The following is a 14,581-nucleotide window of genomic DNA, read 5'->3' as shown; positions in this document are numbered from 1 at the left end:
GCATTCCCCGTTCGTCATTTCTTTGGCCAGGACTAGACCCCCTCAGCGGTGAAACCGGTACCGGGGTCAGCCGCGAGCACCAAACGGTACCGAATAACAGACTGTAGGGAGGCGGTGGCTGCCCCCGTGTTGCCCCTGCGGAAAACACACGGGTCGTTGCCGGGAGGGGCAGAGGAACCGGCTCTGCCCAGCGTTCGGCACCCGCCGCGGCACCGCGGCTGTACTGAGCGGCCGCGCTCCCACTCTTCCCGGCCGCGCAGGGCTCCGGGAACGCGGGTGGAAGAACATGAGCCCCACGGGCAGAGTCGGGCTGGCTCAGAAGCACCGCGAGCACCCGCCGGCAGCGAGCGCCGGGCGGACTCGCGATCCGGCCGCGGGCACCGCCCGGGACACCGGGACCCCACGTGGGCACCGGCAGGGCGCGTCCCGTCACTTCCGGGGCGGGGCAGACCGCCGGAAGGAGGTTGCTGTTCAGTAACCGTTGCTCGGCAACGGTGCCGCGGCGCAGCCATGGCGGACGACGAGATCTTGCCCGTCGTCACCTTCGGGAATCTTATGACCGAGGGGACAGCCCTGAGCCGGCGTGGCCAGCACGACAAGGCTCTGGGCTGCTTCAATGACGTGAGGGCGCCACGGCCCGAGGGCACCGAGCTGCCCGCGGCGGGAGGGGCGGCGGGGAGGTGCCGCCGCGACGGGACGCGGTTCGGTTCAGGCGGGGGAAGAGGCAGTGGGGGGACCCGCGGCAAGAGGGGGAGGCACGGAGGGACGTGTCCCCATAAGGTCTCGGCATGAGGCACCTCTGTGCACCTGCAGCAGAGAACCTGTGTACAACAAGGCTTTTCAGTAAAAACCTTGTGGTTTTGTCCTCATCCATCGTCAAGTTCCACGTGGAAACTGTGCAGCTGGCAATAAATACCTGCACTTGTGTATTTGTGGTGTTGAGCCAGCGCTGGTGACGTGGCCATGTCTGGTGACATGTCCAGCACTGGTGACATGACATGTCTGTGGTTCCAGGCGCTGAGGCTGAGGGTAGGAGACAAGCGCTGCCTTGTCACCCGCTCCAAGTGCTTCCTGAAACTTGGAGACACAGAAAACTCCTTGAAAGATGCTGAAGCCTCTCTCCAAACTGACAAAACATACTCTGAGGTAACCAGCTGAAGAGGTAGGAGGGGTTGGCCAAGGGCTGGCCTGGATCTGTGAGACCCTGTGGGTCTGAGGAAAGAGCTCCCTCCAAACACTCCTGACATTTCTATTGCTCTCAGAGCTGTTGAAGTGCTCAGGCACCTCCAGGTTTAATGTATGCAAGTTGTTATAGCCCTGAGCTCTCACTTCTGCCTGGCAGGAGTTACTTGAGATCCATGAAAGTTTTCTCTCATTTTAATAATTTCTTTTTCCAAATGTCATTTTAGGGGCTTTACCAAAAAGCAGAGACACTCTACACCATGGGTGACTTTGAGTTCGCACTGGTGTTCTACCACCGAGGCCGAATGCTCCGTCCAGATGTGCACAAGTTCCAGCTGGGCATCAATAAGGCTGAGGAGGCAATTGTCAACTGCATTGGGAGTAAGCAGTGTCACTTTCTGGCCCCCATGAGCCTGGGCGATGCTGTTCAGGGCACAGCTGATGGCAAATCAGCTCTACAAGTGACCCAAGGGCCCCACACCAGAGTCTCTCTGCTTCTGGGTCCATGTTATGTGTGGGAGATAAATCCACAAAGATTTATGGCAGACACACCACAAAGAGTCAATCCTGCTCTCTTTTTCTTTTATCCTTTCTTTCTCCTCTGAATGCCTGTTCATACACAGTGTCTGATCCCTTTAGTTCTCTAGGTACATCCTGACACTCAAATTTCCAAAGTCATCATGAAAATGTTCCAGGGAGTACAGACCAGAGCAGCTCATCTCATCAGTGACCTGACTGGGGCCTCCCAGTACAGGAGGGGAGCTGACAAGAAAGTCAGAGACACTATTTACAGGGGCCTGGAGTGCCAGGACGAAAGGGAATGGCTTCCCACTGCCAGAGGGTAGGGTTAGATGGGATATTGGGAAGAAATTCTTCCCTGTGAGGGTGGTGAGGCCCTGGCAGAGGTTGCCCAGAGAAGCTGTGGGTGTACCATCCCTGGAAGTGTCCAAGTGTCCAGGATGGACAGGGCTTGGAGTAACCTGGTCTAGTGGTCTAACAGTGTCCTTGTCCATGGAAAGTGGAATTCCAGGGTATAGAATTGGATGAGCTTTAAGGTCCCTTCCAATCTATTCTGGGATTCAATGATCCTATGATCTACCTCAAGTGCTAATTATGGAATCCATTTTGAGACCTTTATCCCTGTATTCAAAGTTTGGAATGAAATGTGCCACGCTACCTCAGACTGGCCTCCTGAAATCCTGACTCTCCTCCAATTTTCATTGCACAAGAGCAGTGAAACTGTTGACTCTTGTAACAAGCTCTGCTTTCATCACTCCTGGCTCAGATCATGTAGTGGGTCCTGTAGAGACAGGAAAGGCCAAGGACCTTGTGGGGTTAAAAATAAATGGAAAACTTGTCCCTTTTCCCTTAGTTTTTCTCTCAGCCCTGCCAGCAGACATGGACAGGATGTGCCCCACTGTGGGGCACAGACACACCTCACCTGGGGCTGCCACCTCTGACACGTGAGTGGAGCACCTGTGCAGGGCTCATCTGGGGCTGTCAAACCTGTCTGGCGGGTTGGAACTGCTCTGGTGGATCCCAGAGCCTGTCCCTGCCCAGCGCCCAGCACACCCTGCTCACACCCTACACAGATCCCCAGATACACCAGGGCCTTCCTCTCCCAAAATTTCAAAACTTCATCCCTCCCCCAGCACCAGGGATTAACACATGCCAGTGGCACCAGAGCCTGCAGCACTTTCTTGTGGGATAGTTATTTAAAAAACAGGGAAGGTTTCCAGATCTGCTTGCTTTCCTCCATTCCTGCTGCTTCCTGAGCTTAGCACAATGCTCAGATATTGTCACAGCTCCCAGCTGAAATCTTGCCAGCTCCATATCCCGAGCCCAGAGCTCTAACCACCCTCAGGCCCCTGGGCTGCAGGCACAGGAACAGATTAAAAAACTAGAAAACTCATTTAAAATCAGTCAATATCTCTGAGATGCAGGGAAGCATGGAAACACATCAGCATGGATTTGGATGTTTGAATAGTTGGGGAATGTACACACATTAGCAGGGTACATCCCCAAACTGCTTCCCTGATCTGCTTCACGTGGAAGGATCAGGAACACGTGCTCCTGTAATTCACCTGTGTTTGTGCCTCTGGTCTGGGAATTCTGCAGCAGCCTAGGAAGTTCTGTCTTCCCTTGGACCAAAGAAAGAGCTGTTCCTCACTCTCCCCTCCCAGAGTGCAGATGGACAGTGGAACTGGGGGTCAATGAAAACACAATGGGTGTTTTGCCCTAATCAGTGCACAAACCTTTAAAATAATTCTCTGGATTGCAGGAGCTTTCCTTCCATTTTATGCTTCAGCTGTGATGCCCCAGAAGAACCTGCATCCTTCTCCTCCTTCAGTTTCCATGCAGGATGTACCATGTCTGTAGGAATATTGCAACAGGAGCCCCTGCTGCCATGTGAATTCATATCCCAAGAGGAGCTGGTGGATGAGCTGCATTCCCAGTTCCCACAACACACCAACACCCCCTATTCCATGGGAAAGAATTAGAAAAGCTTTGATTCAAACTGAATGTATTGGGCTTGGCACTTTTATGGGCATTTTACTCACAACACCCTGCATGGCTGCTGAGGAGCACTAACCCAGACTCCTCTGTGTCTGCAGGTCCATCCTTGGTGAAGCTGGAGAGCAAGGAAGACCTGTGCTTCGTGAGCAGGCAGGCAGAGGTACAGCACAGGGCTCTTGCTGAAGAACCTTCTAGAGTTGTAATGCTCAAACTACCTGAAATGGGCATGAGATGGGTGACAGTCCCTACAGGGACATGGCTATGGGAGCAGTGGTCTGCTGAAGGGCCTCCTGAGCATTAAAACACATGGCCTGCCATGAGAGTGTTTGTCACCTGCTTCTAATGCAGGTCTGTCTCAAGCCACCCAGAATTTAAAGGGAAAGGTGGAAGGGCAGGAAGAGTCACCATGCAGGAATAAAACCAAATTTGGAATTTCTCCTCCAGCCCATATCTGGGGGTGTTGCCAGTCGCCCATCCGAGGCTAATGAGTAACAGCCCAGAGGTCGAGGAGGGTACAGTGAGCTCCAATATTGACTTTGGGTTTACCTGATGTTTAGGGGTCACAGTTTTGACAATGGGCACTTTCTCTATTTCTTCACTTTTGGGTGCTCCATTGCAGTAGTGTCTTGTTCCTTTGAAAGGCCAGAACTAGTTCTTGCCCTTTCTGTAACACTCTTGTGGTCCCCAGCGAGCAAAATTGGCTACAGAATTTCAGTTGCTCACGGCCAAAGCAGCTGGTGAGACACTGACGTTTTGCTTTTATTTTAAAAATAAGCAGTCTTATATGGAGTGTAAACAGAATTCTGCTCATTCCACTGTTCCCCACTGATCTTTCCCAACTCCTTTTGCTTTTTTCTAGCTGAAGAGCAAAAAAGACAACCAGAACCAGCAGACCAAACCGACTAAAGATCAAAAACAGACGAAGAAGAAGAGTGCAAGAACAGAGCGACAGCTTCTGGGAAAGCTTTATGCTGACAAGGTGTACCTGGAGAAGTTGCTCGAGGATGAAGGTGTTTCTCCTTCTCAGCAGATTCTATTTTCCTTTCATCCTTTTCTTAATTCTTCTTTATTTCTCTTCTTCTTTTATATCCCTGTGACTCTTCCTTAGTTGTACCAGAGCTCACATGGCACATGGTGATTGCAGTGGTGGGGACACAGGCATGTCTGCTCATGGGGCCTTGACTCCTCTGTGGATTTGTTATAAATGCTGTTAAGGTCAGGCTGCAGGAATTGGAGAAGTATCATATTTTAGAAAAAGGCACAAAGATGATTCTCCTTTAGTCATATTTCTAGGGAACTTTTCACCCAGAAAGAGAGAAGTGATTAAGATTTGGTCTGCTCACAGCTTGTATGCTATTGCCAGTATTAATTATACATGTGGGCGGCCTGGTTTCTAGGCAAGTAAAAGCCTTCTCAGTTTCCATCTGCCAACCTGATCCACAGCACTGTTCAAGGTGCCCTGTCAATACAGATGTGCCATACAGATGTTCTGTACCAGAGGACAGGTGCTCAACACAGCTGGTCCCACTTACAGGGCCCCTTCTTGGCTCCAATCAGCAGGGAAGGCAGCAGATGTGGGGCTGGAACACCAGCTCAGCTCACTGAACCCCACAGGATAGGTAACAGAGTTTTTTAACTCCCCTGTCACCTCAGCTCTGAGGAGCATGGGACTCTCATTTCCAGGGCTGTGTCAGAGCAGAACAACATTCCAAATCAATTCTCCACTGAGCTGCAGCTCAGGTCTGTTGATTCTCTCCTGGGTTCTACATTATCTTATTTCCAGACTTGATGCAGACCAACACAAGGCACGGGGTCAAAGTCTTGGACCTGGTTTTGGATGGCATCTCCTACCTGAACAACCGCCGGGACTTCTGGCAGCAGCAGAAGCCGATTTACGCCCGCGTGTACGAGCGCAAGTGCCTGCAGAAGGGTTGGTTGCAGGACAAAAAGCGGAAAATAGCTGCCATTGTCAGATCCATTGCAAAGGATATGGAGGACATTGAGTTGTGTAAGTTCCTGACTGGAAGCTGAGTGCCTCCCACTGCTGTGGGTAGCTCTAACTATTCCCAAGCTTTATGTGAGGGTTAACCAGTTCACCAGGTCTCACTTCCTGAGTATCACAGAATCTGGAGATGGTTTGGGTTGGACGGGACCTTGAAGTTCATCCCATTTCACTCCCTCTACTCCCATGGGCAGGAACACCTTCTGCTGCTCCAAGAGACCAGGCTGCTCCAAGCCCTGTCCAACCTGGCCTGGAACACTTCCAGGGATGGGGAATTCACAACTTCTCAATGTCTCTGTGTCACACCCCAGTGTCCAACTCTGCTCCCTGTCCCCAGTGCTGGCCAGAGGCTCTGCTGAGGAAAGCTGTAGGAAAGCTGAGCGTCTGCTGAAAAAGATGCAAGAGTGGACAGAGGAGGAAGTTCCCAACAAGTATGAACTGATTGGGGACCTCTACAGCTGCATTGGCAATGCGCAGTTGGTGATGGGACAGATGCAGGAAGCTCTGCGCAGCCATGAGATGGATCTGGATTATGCCAAGCGGTAGTAAGTTCTGGGAAGTTCAGGTGGGTGGAGAAAGGGGAAAGTACCTCTGTGGAGGTGTTTTAGCATTACGTAATGTAATTCTCACCTGGGAGTTTAACAGGGCTACACATTCAGCTCTGCCCAAGTATTAGGGTCTATGGTGACTTTTTATCTTCACTATTTAAAAAATAAGGAGCCTGAAGCAGATTTTTAAGGACCCACAGCACAGGGCACATCAAAACCTCTGCTGAAGCAAAGCAAAAGGACACAAGTCCCAGTCTCAGCACTTGAGCCTTGAGCAGGCACTTCCTTCTCAGGAAGATCAGGCTTGAAATTGCATCAGTTTTCTGCTACATTTTGTCTTGAGCCCCTTTTCTTACAGACCATTAAGCATGGCTTGAAATAAAGGTCTCTTCCAGGTTACACTTACCTGGATGCACCAGACACATCCCACAGCTCTTCCAGCTGAACCACAGTGGAGCAAACTGTAGTCTTAGCTTTAGCAAGAGTTTGCAAAGCATAGCAGAGAGCATGGAACAGTGGCTTGAAGTGAATTGGGATTTATTTTTGTCAGTAGTGCACTGGGCTTTCAAAAAGTCACTGAGTGGTGATTTCTCACTTTCAAAAATCCTTTTGGAAATGAATGTTGGTTTAGGAAAAAGCTGGCAGCCTCTCTCTTGGTGATCCCACTCCCCGAGTACCCCAGATAAAGGCAGGAACTGGCAGGACAGAGGCAGGAGGAGATACCTGGGTTTGGGATCTCTCTAAAGGCGGAGTTACCGTGAAGGACCTGCGGTGACGGGCGGGCCGCGCCCTCTGGCGGCTGCAGCTGGAGACACCACTAATGACTCGTTAATGACTTGCGTTAATGACCCCGTGATGGGGAGGGTGCGTGGTTTGAACTGGATAATCCTTATGGTCCCTTCCCCACCCAAACCGGTCTGCGATTCCATGACTCCCATCGCATTTATCTACTCTTCTCATAGGTTCTTCCATTCCCAAGGTAAGAATAGGCAAACCTGCTTCTGAAGATGAGAACAAGGATAATCAAGAAAAATAATTAAAGCCCACAGGCTCCGTTATTACAGAAGGAGCTGCCTGTAGCATGGAGCAAAGCTCTGTCTAAGAACAGGATCAGGGCTGGTGTCAGGAACCTGCACACTGCAGACACCTTTTTGGGTCTTTGCTTTGGAAGACAGAAATCATCCATAAGTGTCAGGGACCCAGAGAGAAACTGAGACAAAGAAAAGTGCAAAGACTTTCCCAAGGGCTGCCAGATTTGCACAGAAATTAATAATAATCAAAGGCAAAGCTAAACCATTTCCCCCATTTCTCCTGGGGCCAGCTGCCACAGCTGTAGATAAAATCAAAAACCAACCTTGATTTTATGACTTTCAGCCTGACCTGGGCCCTTTACTTCCCAACGCTTCCCTGAGGACATGGGGAGCACCAAAGGGACCGTGAGGCTGAAGAAAGCCTGACTGAGTGAGGAACAGGACAATGTCAGTGCCACAATCCCTTTGTCTCCTCTCCTCTCCGCAGTGCTCTGCCGGAGGCCATGTCCCGGGCCCTGGACAACATGGGCCACGTGTACGCCCGACTCGGCATGTTCTACCAGGCCATCTACACGTATGTACAGCCCAGCAGGAAAGGCAGCAGGGGGTTGGAGGGACCCAGGTCATGATTCTTCAGTTGTGTGTTCTCACTGCAGCAGGGCTTGGGGAAATTTTCACACCTGAACCCTTTGCTATCAAATCAGTGATTGAATCGCTACCGTACCCAGTGAGAGTTGGTAAAGGTATGTCTGTCTTACTCTGTTTGAAGCTGGGAGGACAAAATTCCACTGGCCAGATCCAGCCTGGAGAAGGCCTGGCTCTTCCATGAAATTGGCCGGTGCTACCTTGAGGTGGATAATGCTGAAGCAGCCCAAGAATATGGCCAGAGGTCCCTGCAATCAGCAGATGACGAGGGAGATGTGGAGTGGCAGCTCCACGCCACTGTGCTGGTGGCACAGGCACAAGGTAAAGATATGGACACAGGTTTTGCTCTCAGGGTGGAGGGGCTGGTCTGAAAACATCTCTGGGATTTAATCACCAAAGCAACTGCTCAGATCAAGACTGGTTTGATTAGTTCTTGCTGTTCTCCTGATCCTGGGCTAAACCAGCTGATATCCTTGTATGTTCCAGTGAAAATGAAAGATTACCGGTCTGCAATCATGAACTTTGAAAGGGCCCTGGAGAAGGCAAAGCTTTTGCCCAGTGAAGCTGCTCAAAATGGCATCATTGCGGTAAGGGGGCAGCTGCGGGGAGGAGGAGCTCTGGGCAGCATCTGTGAGTAGCTGTTAACCCAGCTGGGATACTCCAGCCAGTAATGCCATGGAAATGAAATTTTACAGTAGGAAAGGACCTGGTAATGATAGCAGAGAGCAAAAGAAAATAGGAGAAGGTTGGGTATGTAGCTGCATTTCTAGGTCTTTTATTAAGAACCACATCCCTTTCAGGCCTTGGATAATGTGAGCAAAAGCTTCATTGAGGAGCTGAACAAAGGCGGCAAAGAGATGTTTCCCTCACATAAAGGTACTTGTCATTCACACCTCTGTGCCCAGAAATGGAAAAAAAAACCCACTTTCCTGTTCTGCTCATCAACAGCACCTTAGAATACCCACAGCACCCATTTCCTTGCAAGTATTGAATTAAAATCTTGGTGGAAGTCCAGCATTGCTCCAGGTGCGCTCCCTGGTCCGGCTGTGCCCAGCTTAGAGCAGGAGATGGCAGTGCTCTCTGAGTGTCCCCTGCAGCCCGGCCCGGTGTCAGCGACACCCCGGCCCTGCCCTGCCCCTCCTGGGCTTCGGTGGGAGAGTCCTGGCTGGGCGCTGTGCCCCCGGGGCTGCTCCCCTCGGGCCATGCAGCCCAGCACCTGCCGTCCCAGGACCCAGATGGGAGAGAGATTCCTGGGGAGGGTAAGGGAGCCGGGAGGCCTTTCTTGTGCTCAACTGCTGAGTGCTAAGACTTGGCTTAAGTTTACTTTTTCCTTCCCAGGTCATCCCATCACTCAAGAAAACATAAAAAGCATCGAGGACATGGAAGAGAAGAAGGAAGGGGAACAACACAGAGGGAATCAAGAGGAAAAGCCGAAAGAGGAAAAGCCGATAGAGGAAGCCAGAAACGATACAGAAACAGACAGAAATGATACAGAAGCAGGCGCAAACGATGCAGAAGCAGACAGAAACGATGCAGAAGCAGATGGAAACGTTGAAGAGGGGTAAACGGACAACGAAACAACGGAGAGCAATGGGGTAAAGTAGAACCGAGTTGGGAAGATGAAATAAATATTTCATAATATATTTAATAATAAGAGCCATACCCAGCACTGGAGTGGTGTGTCCCTAGCAGGGAAGGAGCTGGTCTGAGTCGCCGCCGTACTCAGAGCGCTGCCTCTCCCCGCCCCGTACCCTCCTCCGGCGGCTCCGGCCCCGCGCGCGGCAGGGGACTGTCCCGGCAGCATCCCGGGACAGCATCCCGCGGAGCTGCCAGGCGGGGCGGGGGGCTGAGCCTGGGCCCCCCCCACCTCCCCGGGGAGGGTTCTGCCCGGCCCTCGGGGGCGGGAGGGCCCCGGGGCTATGAAAAGAGCCGCCGCCGCGCCCGCCCCAGAGCCGCTTCCCCGCCGCGCCGCTCCGCACCGGCGGCCGCCCCGGAGCCGCTGCCCTCACCATGGTAAGTGGGGCCGGCGGGATGGGGACTAGGATCGCAACTAGGATCGGCATCGGGGCCGCCGCTCCGCCCGGGCAATGGTTCCGAGTCCCAGGAGGGCGGAAGCGCCGGCGGCGTCGCCGACACGTGGACGCTGGGTCTGGGGAAGGCGCGGGGGCAGCCGGGCACCGAGAACGGCCCCGTGGCTCGTGGCTCCGTCCCGGGGGTCCCCGGACACTCTGGGGGCTGCCGGGGAACGGGCAGCCCGGGACCGGGAGCGATCGCACTTTCCACTCGAGCCCCTGTTCCATGGGGAGCCGGAGACAAGCGGGAGCTTTGTGGGGGCGGCGGGGGGGGCCGAGCCCAGCTCAATGGGAGATTGTCCGGCGAGACCCCGCTCCCCTGGGCTCTGCGGAGCCTTTGTCCGCCCGGCCCGGGCCGTGAAGGCGCCCGTTGTCCCCGAGCCGGCGGCGAACAATGGCCCGGGGGGGCCGCGATTGTTCCTTTGTTCACGGGGCTGAAAAGCGCCTCAGTCCCCTCAGCAGCTGCCGTGGCAGAACAGCGGCCTCGGCCCCCGCCCGGTGCGGAGACAGCCCGGCCCGGGGCCACCGCAGCACCGGCTCCGGCCGGGTGACCCCCTGGCAAGCGGCGCACCTGCGCTGGGAGAAGGAGCAGCACTCCAGGTAACTCACCGGCTTCCTCCTGTGTGAGCACTTTGAGCCCCAAGTCCGCGGGGAAGGCAGCACTGGAGAGCCCGGAGGTCCCCGCTGCTCCTGGGGGTCCGTTTGTCCCCACAGCAGCCCCGGAGCACTCGGGGTCCCTGTCTGGGTGTGCGGTTGCAGCTGACCCCAGGGCAGGCAAGTGCCCGTGGAAGCTGTGGGGTCCTGCTCCTGCTCTCAGGGCATTTGGAACCAAAACCCATCTCCACCTTCTGGAATAAAAAGATGGGGAAACTCAACACCTGAAAAATATTTTTTTAAAACAGCAACTCTGCAAACTGGAAAAAACATTTTTATGGCCCAGGCAGAGCAATTATATTTTATGTAAAACCTCTCAATTTTTGCATCAAAGGCAAAACTCACTCCTTGGGCATCCCGTGGTCTTTGGCTTCAGCAGGTCCAGTGGGTCCCAGGCTGGACTGACCCACAGGCAGCTGGGGAGGTGGAAAGGTCATATATTGACCCAACAAGCAGTGTCTGCCTCGTTGATGCTACGGAGGACTCACACAGCTGAAGAAATCCCTCGTTTCATTTCAGTCCCGTGTTTTCCCAGGCCCTGCTGGGAATTAATCTGGGATTCCACTTACCGGAGCTGCTGGCAGGAGGGGAGGGAGAGCCCATGCCAGCTCCCAGCGGCACTTCCCGCCCACTGCTGCCAACCATGAGTGTTTCATTTCCCCAGCACTCGAGGTTTCACTTTCGAGTTCTGCCTAGCAGCTGCTGGGAGGGGTTTCCTGGAAGCTGTGTCAGTTGCTCTTCCCAAGAGGAGCCCAAATTCCCTCCTGCAAGGCACTCAGCTGCTGATCCGCAGTGCAGCTCAGAGACAGACATCATCATCCTTGCAGGCTCCTCTAGGAAACAGCTTCTTCCCTGGGAATAGGTTTGTGATTCAGGTGAAGGGGTGAGAGGGTGGCAGCTCTCAACCTGCTGGGACTTTCAGTTCCCCTTGGGCTCCTCCATGGGTGACTGCCCTCGCATCCGGCAGCCACAGGTGTTTGTTCAGACTAAATGTGCCACACGAGAAGCTCTGCCTGGGCTGGGGCTTTGTGGCAGCTCCTGGTGCCTGAGAAACCCCTTCCTGGCAGGGCAGGACTGCAGCTGCCGAGGCCAGAGTGGGGAGCAGGGCTGACCCTTCAGCCCTTGGGTGGGATGCAGGTCCCTGCTGTGGGACCAGCCAGAGCAGCTGTGGGTGGAGGTGTCAGCTCAGCAGAGCCCCCAAGTGAGGAAGTGCGGGGGAAATGCTCTCTGTGCATTCTCACCAAAGGTCCCAGCAGGGCCACATTTTCTCTGCGGTTCCTGCCCTGCAAAGTGTTTTCTCCTTCCATTTCAGAACAGAGGCTTCTCCAAGAAGAGTCACCCTTTCCTGCCTAAAATATTTAGAAAAATGTCTACTCAATCAGCGAAAGAGAGACCCGAGAGTTTGCACTTCCCATTCCTGGATGATGAAGAAACCATCTCCACACTCAAAGAATCCAAAACCTTTTTCATCCTCCGGGGCCTGCCCGGCAGTGGGAAGTCCACCCTGGCCCAGGCCATCCACGATCGGTACAAAGATGCCTGCAGGGTCATCTCTGTTGATCACTATAAAATTACACCGTTAATAAGAAGCTCTGTTCCCGAAGAGTACTCCAAGGTGGATGAGGATCTAGTTGACTATTGCAAACGGGAGATCAGCGTCATCGTTTTGGATGACACTCACCACGAGCGGGAACGGCTGGACCAGCTCTTTGACATTGCTGACAAGTACCGCTACAAAGTCATCTTCGCCGAGCCCAAAACCCCGTGGCGCTTGGATTGTCCCCAGCTAAAGGACAAGAATCAATGGAAACTGTCTGTGGAAGAGCTGAAGAAGATGAAGCCAAGCTTGGAGAAGGAATTCCTCCCCATGTATTTTGGGTGGTTTTTGAGCAAAAGAAGTTCAGAGATCCTGAGGAAGGCTGGCCAGGCATTCTTGGATGAGCTTGGGAGTCTCAAAGCCTTCAAAAAGGAGAGTAAATACTGTATGTATAGATGTTGTCTTACTACATTCTTACCTGTTGATGCTAACAAGTCTGATCAGCTTCTAAATTCAATTTCTGAAGCTGTCAACAAGAAAAGCTTTTTAAAGCCACTAACACGGTCCTCATAGTTGACAAAGTTGCTTTTTTAAGTGAAAATAAATTAGAGTTTTTCCCAAGTCTGTTTGGCTCTGGCCCCACAGGGTGCCAGACTATAGTGGCAGCAGCAGGATGTGGGGTCCTGGGTGTCCCCTGGTTCCAGTGGGTTGGGTGGGAAAAAGACAAAGAGAGAGAAATGGGAAAGGCTGAACAATCCTGTCCTTTAGAGGACTCTCACATCATCAGGTTTAAGACGAGCCATGATGATGCACAGAAGCTTCTGTTCTCTGGCTCCATCTGCAGTGAGCCTGGGAGTAGGGAGGGGTTTGGTTTCCCACCCAGTGCTCCCCAGCAGTCAGAGAGATGAGGTGTGAAGGGTGGGAAAGGAGCTGAGATGGGATTGGGGCTCATAGGGTGACATGAGGGGGTCACTTTGTGACAGTGACATTGTTTTCCTGTATTTGCAGTTCCTTCTGTCGAAGATCCCAAAATAAAAATAGATCTCACCAGCTACTTTGTGAAGAGGCCACCTGGAGTCCTGCACTGCACCACAAAATACACCGAGTTTGGAAAAGCAGCTGGAGCTGAGGAATATGCACAGCAGGAAGTGAGTGTTGGGGTCCCACCTCCTCCCCACATCCCCAGTGTCCCCTCCGTCCCCAGAGGGGTGTCCAGGAGCCTGGGGAAGGGGTGGGGATGGGCTTTGCTCTGAGCTAAGAGGCCAAATGTAGGGATAGGAGTTACATCCATGTGGCCTGTGCAAGAGAAAACTTGGAATTGTGGAGATGGTGGTTGTTTCCTATTTCCAAACAAAATACTCCCACTCTCCCCAATCACACGTGACTTCCAGCATCATCTCTAACAGCTTGAGTTGAATGATGATAAATCGAGGTATTTACATTCCCAGAGCAATTATTTCAGAGCACATAAGCCCAGGTCAAATACTGGAATTTGTGAAGGACAAAGATGTTACCAGCTCTGAATCCACAGAGCTGGGACATCAGGCACTGACCTTCTCCTTGCATTGGTTATTTTGAGCATGTCACAGCAAGAGCTGAGGCACTAACGCTGTTCTGTGTGCATTTCCCTCTCCAGGCTGTGAAGGCTTCCTACGGCAAAGGCTTCACCCTCTCCATCTCAGCGCTGTTCATCACCACAAAGACTGTTGGGGCTCGCATCGAGCTGAGCGAGCAGCAGCTGCAGCTCTGGCCTGGGGATGCTGACAAGATCCTCCCCACAGACAACCTCCCGCGGGGCAGCCGGGCCCACATCACCCTGGGCTGCGCCAACGGGGTCGAAGCTGTCCAGACCGGGCTTGACCTGCTGGAGTTTGTGAAGCTGGAAAAGGCAGGGAACAAAGGGGAGCAAGTGGGGGAAATTGGAGGAGGGAAACTGCTGTATTTTGATAATGGTATGTGGATGCTCGTCCTGTCTAAGAAGATAGATGTGAGGGCAATATTCTCGGGATACTATGGGAAGGGAAAACTGGTGCCAACGCAGAGCACCAACAAACGGGGCTCTGCCTTTAGCTCCTGCACCATCATCTAGGAGCACAGGGAGGGCAGCTCCTTGGTTTGTTTTTAAAAGGCAAGTAACTCCTGTAACCTTAAAGTGTAAAGAGAAATAATTCTACCTTTACTAAAGTCAACCCTTCTGCCCACCCCAGCGTGAAGCCTCTGGGGTTATCGGCCTCAGAAAAGGAAGAAAACAAGCAACTCCTGACTGAAACTGTCACGGATTTTAATGCAAGTTTTGGAGGGAATCAGCCAAGATATCCTGCTTGTTTTCTTCCTTGGAGGAAGATAAACTCTGGGCTTTTATCGCTTCCCTCTGAACCACAATCGTTCGATCT

General features: G+C 52.8%; 2 protein-coding genes across 2 annotated transcripts; both read left to right on the top strand.

Annotated features, from left to right (window-relative positions):
• The first annotated feature begins 438 nt into the window (after positions 1 to 438).
• ODAD4 (outer dynein arm docking complex subunit 4) lies at positions 439 to 9,581 on the top strand. The gene is made up of 12 exons (XM_085083622.1): positions 439 to 621; positions 1,015 to 1,146; positions 1,410 to 1,563; positions 3,798 to 3,859; positions 4,559 to 4,709; positions 5,483 to 5,707; positions 6,039 to 6,246; positions 7,768 to 7,854; positions 8,050 to 8,246; positions 8,412 to 8,512; positions 8,726 to 8,801; positions 9,264 to 9,581. Exons 1-12 carry the CDS (start codon positions 511 to 513, stop codon positions 9,488 to 9,490), a joined length of 1,731 nt encoding a protein of 576 aa, XP_084939748.1. The 5' UTR covers positions 439 to 510; the 3' UTR covers positions 9,491 to 9,581.
• CNP (2',3'-cyclic nucleotide 3' phosphodiesterase) lies at positions 9,580 to 14,389 on the top strand (the record flags this gene model as incomplete). The annotated part of the gene is given in 5 exon segments (XM_085083317.1): positions 9,580 to 9,918; positions 9,921 to 9,938; positions 11,964 to 12,633; positions 13,197 to 13,336; positions 13,825 to 14,389. Coding segments are annotated over 5 exon segments (1,620 nt in total), but the record flags the coding sequence as incomplete, so codon positions are not given.
• Positions 14,390 to 14,581: the final 192 nt, after the last annotated feature.

This window comes from Lichenostomus cassidix, chromosome 27 (assembly GCF_008360975.1).
Source record: "Lichenostomus cassidix isolate B80296 chromosome 27, HeHo_3.0, whole genome shotgun sequence".
NCBI classification, from domain to species: domain Eukaryota; kingdom Metazoa; phylum Chordata; class Aves; order Passeriformes; family Meliphagidae; genus Lichenostomus; species Lichenostomus cassidix.
Note: the sequence above shows the minus strand (reverse complement) of the source record. Positions and strands in the feature narration are given on the sequence as shown.